This window comes from Schizosaccharomyces cryophilus (assembly GCF_000004155.1).
Source record: "Schizosaccharomyces cryophilus OY26 unplaced genomic scaffold supercont4.1, whole genome shotgun sequence".
In the NCBI taxonomy this organism is placed as follows: Eukaryota; Fungi; Ascomycota; class Schizosaccharomycetes; order Schizosaccharomycetales; family Schizosaccharomycetaceae; genus Schizosaccharomyces; species Schizosaccharomyces cryophilus.
Genome location: NW_013185624.1, coordinates 1069879 through 1071416, shown reverse-complemented (window position 1 = coordinate 1071416; position 1538 = coordinate 1069879). Strand labels below are relative to the sequence as shown.

The window sequence follows — 1538 nt, the reverse complement described above, 5'->3', positions numbered from 1 at the left end:
TTTTTCTATTTTATACGTCTACTACTATTGCTTCTAAGTGACAAAAGACTAATTACAAGTTCAATGAAAAGAAATGAAATAATCGTATTCAATTGCGATTTTTAATAACAGTAATAATAATAAGAAAGGTAAACAACGTAGTGTTAACTTTGAGTGGTAGGATTGTTCTGACGCTCGATTTCTTCATTCCTGGTCGTCGTCGACAGAGGTGCCACTGTGTCGTCCCTTTGTTGATGTCTGGGCAGCGTAGGCGAGCCAATGTTTTCAGCTGAGCGCTCAAGTTTCAGTCCAAGGCCAAAAACAAGAATGTTATAAAATCCCCAGCACACAAGACTAACAACAGAAACTCCAGCAGCTCCGACACATCCAACTAAGACTGCAATTACGACTGAAACACCTATTATAACGTGTGCAAAAGTTCTTGTTATTCTGACAGTGAGTAAAGGAAAGTCTAATTTTTGTTAGCAAACATAACGGCATCTTCCCTCCTTTTTTATCAAAAATGCTTCACTTACTAAAGAAAAAACCATTTAGGATTGCCCATAACATAAACATAAGGCCTATAGGTCCAAAAAGGGCCCAACTGCAACCAGCTTCCAAATATACTTGTTTCAGCCAAGAAAGAAGTTTGAGAATGTATGAAATTGCTAATGTACACATCAACGAGAAGAATAGTGTTAATTGTTCACGGTAGTTTCGATTTTTCAAGACAAGATTATCAGGAAAGCGGTGGGATAATTGTTTTAACGCTTCATCATAGCTTTTCTTTATCAAGCTGTTTTGGAATCTATTCACGATCGTTTTCTTGCTATTGTTAGAATTGAAGGAAGATGGATAGGACAATTTGTTGATGTCCTGTTGTGTATCCAAACAAAGACCCTTCTCTAAATCAACATTGTAAACATTCGATTGATTGTGCGCAGGAGGATCGCTTGAATCCAATTTCATCTTCTCTTCGGCCATTTCTAAATATAATTGACTTTGCAAATCAGAGTGAAAAAAGCTATTGATCCGTAATGAAGGAAAAATTCGGCAAATGCTCACAAATCGCAAAAAAAAAAAGGCAAAATGGAAATGAAATTGGCTCAGACAAAGCTCAATTTTCAGAGAAATTCATAAAACCTTCAATTACAAATAAAAAAAGTAAGGAATGAAAAGAATAAATAATGTTGACTCCAAAATTTACTAAAAAATTTCGCATCCCTTACGCAACTTTTCGGTTAAGACTGGAGTAACGATGACAAGTAGCAAGGTTCCTTTTTGCATTGTTTCAATTTAGGGGCTGTGGGATCAATTGAAGAAAGATCTTTTCATTTCTTTATTTATTCAAAATATAAAAAAAATAAAGTCTCAATGGTAATTCAAGTTGAACTAAAAAACAAAGGATGATTCTCCTGTGAGCAACTCAGAGAGCATCAAAATTGAGCAGGAGCGAGTTGAACCTGGGTTTTGACTCTAAGATCAATGAGGAATTGTAACACGAGTATGATTTTAAAGTTCACAAATACATAATTTTTTAATTGAACGTCTACGGCCAT

At 35.2% G+C, this 1538-nt stretch overlaps 1 protein-coding gene across 1 annotated transcript; it reads right to left on the bottom strand.

Moving 5' to 3' along the window:
* Window positions 1-143: 143 nt before the first annotated feature.
* SPOG_04478 (uncharacterized protein) lies at window positions 144-963 on the bottom strand (the record flags this gene model as incomplete). The annotated part of the gene is made up of 2 exons (XM_013166477.1): window positions 144-451; window positions 516-963. 2 exons carry the CDS (start codon window positions 961-963, stop codon window positions 144-146), a joined length of 756 nt encoding a protein of 251 aa, XP_013021931.1.
* Window positions 964-1538: the final 575 nt, after the last annotated feature.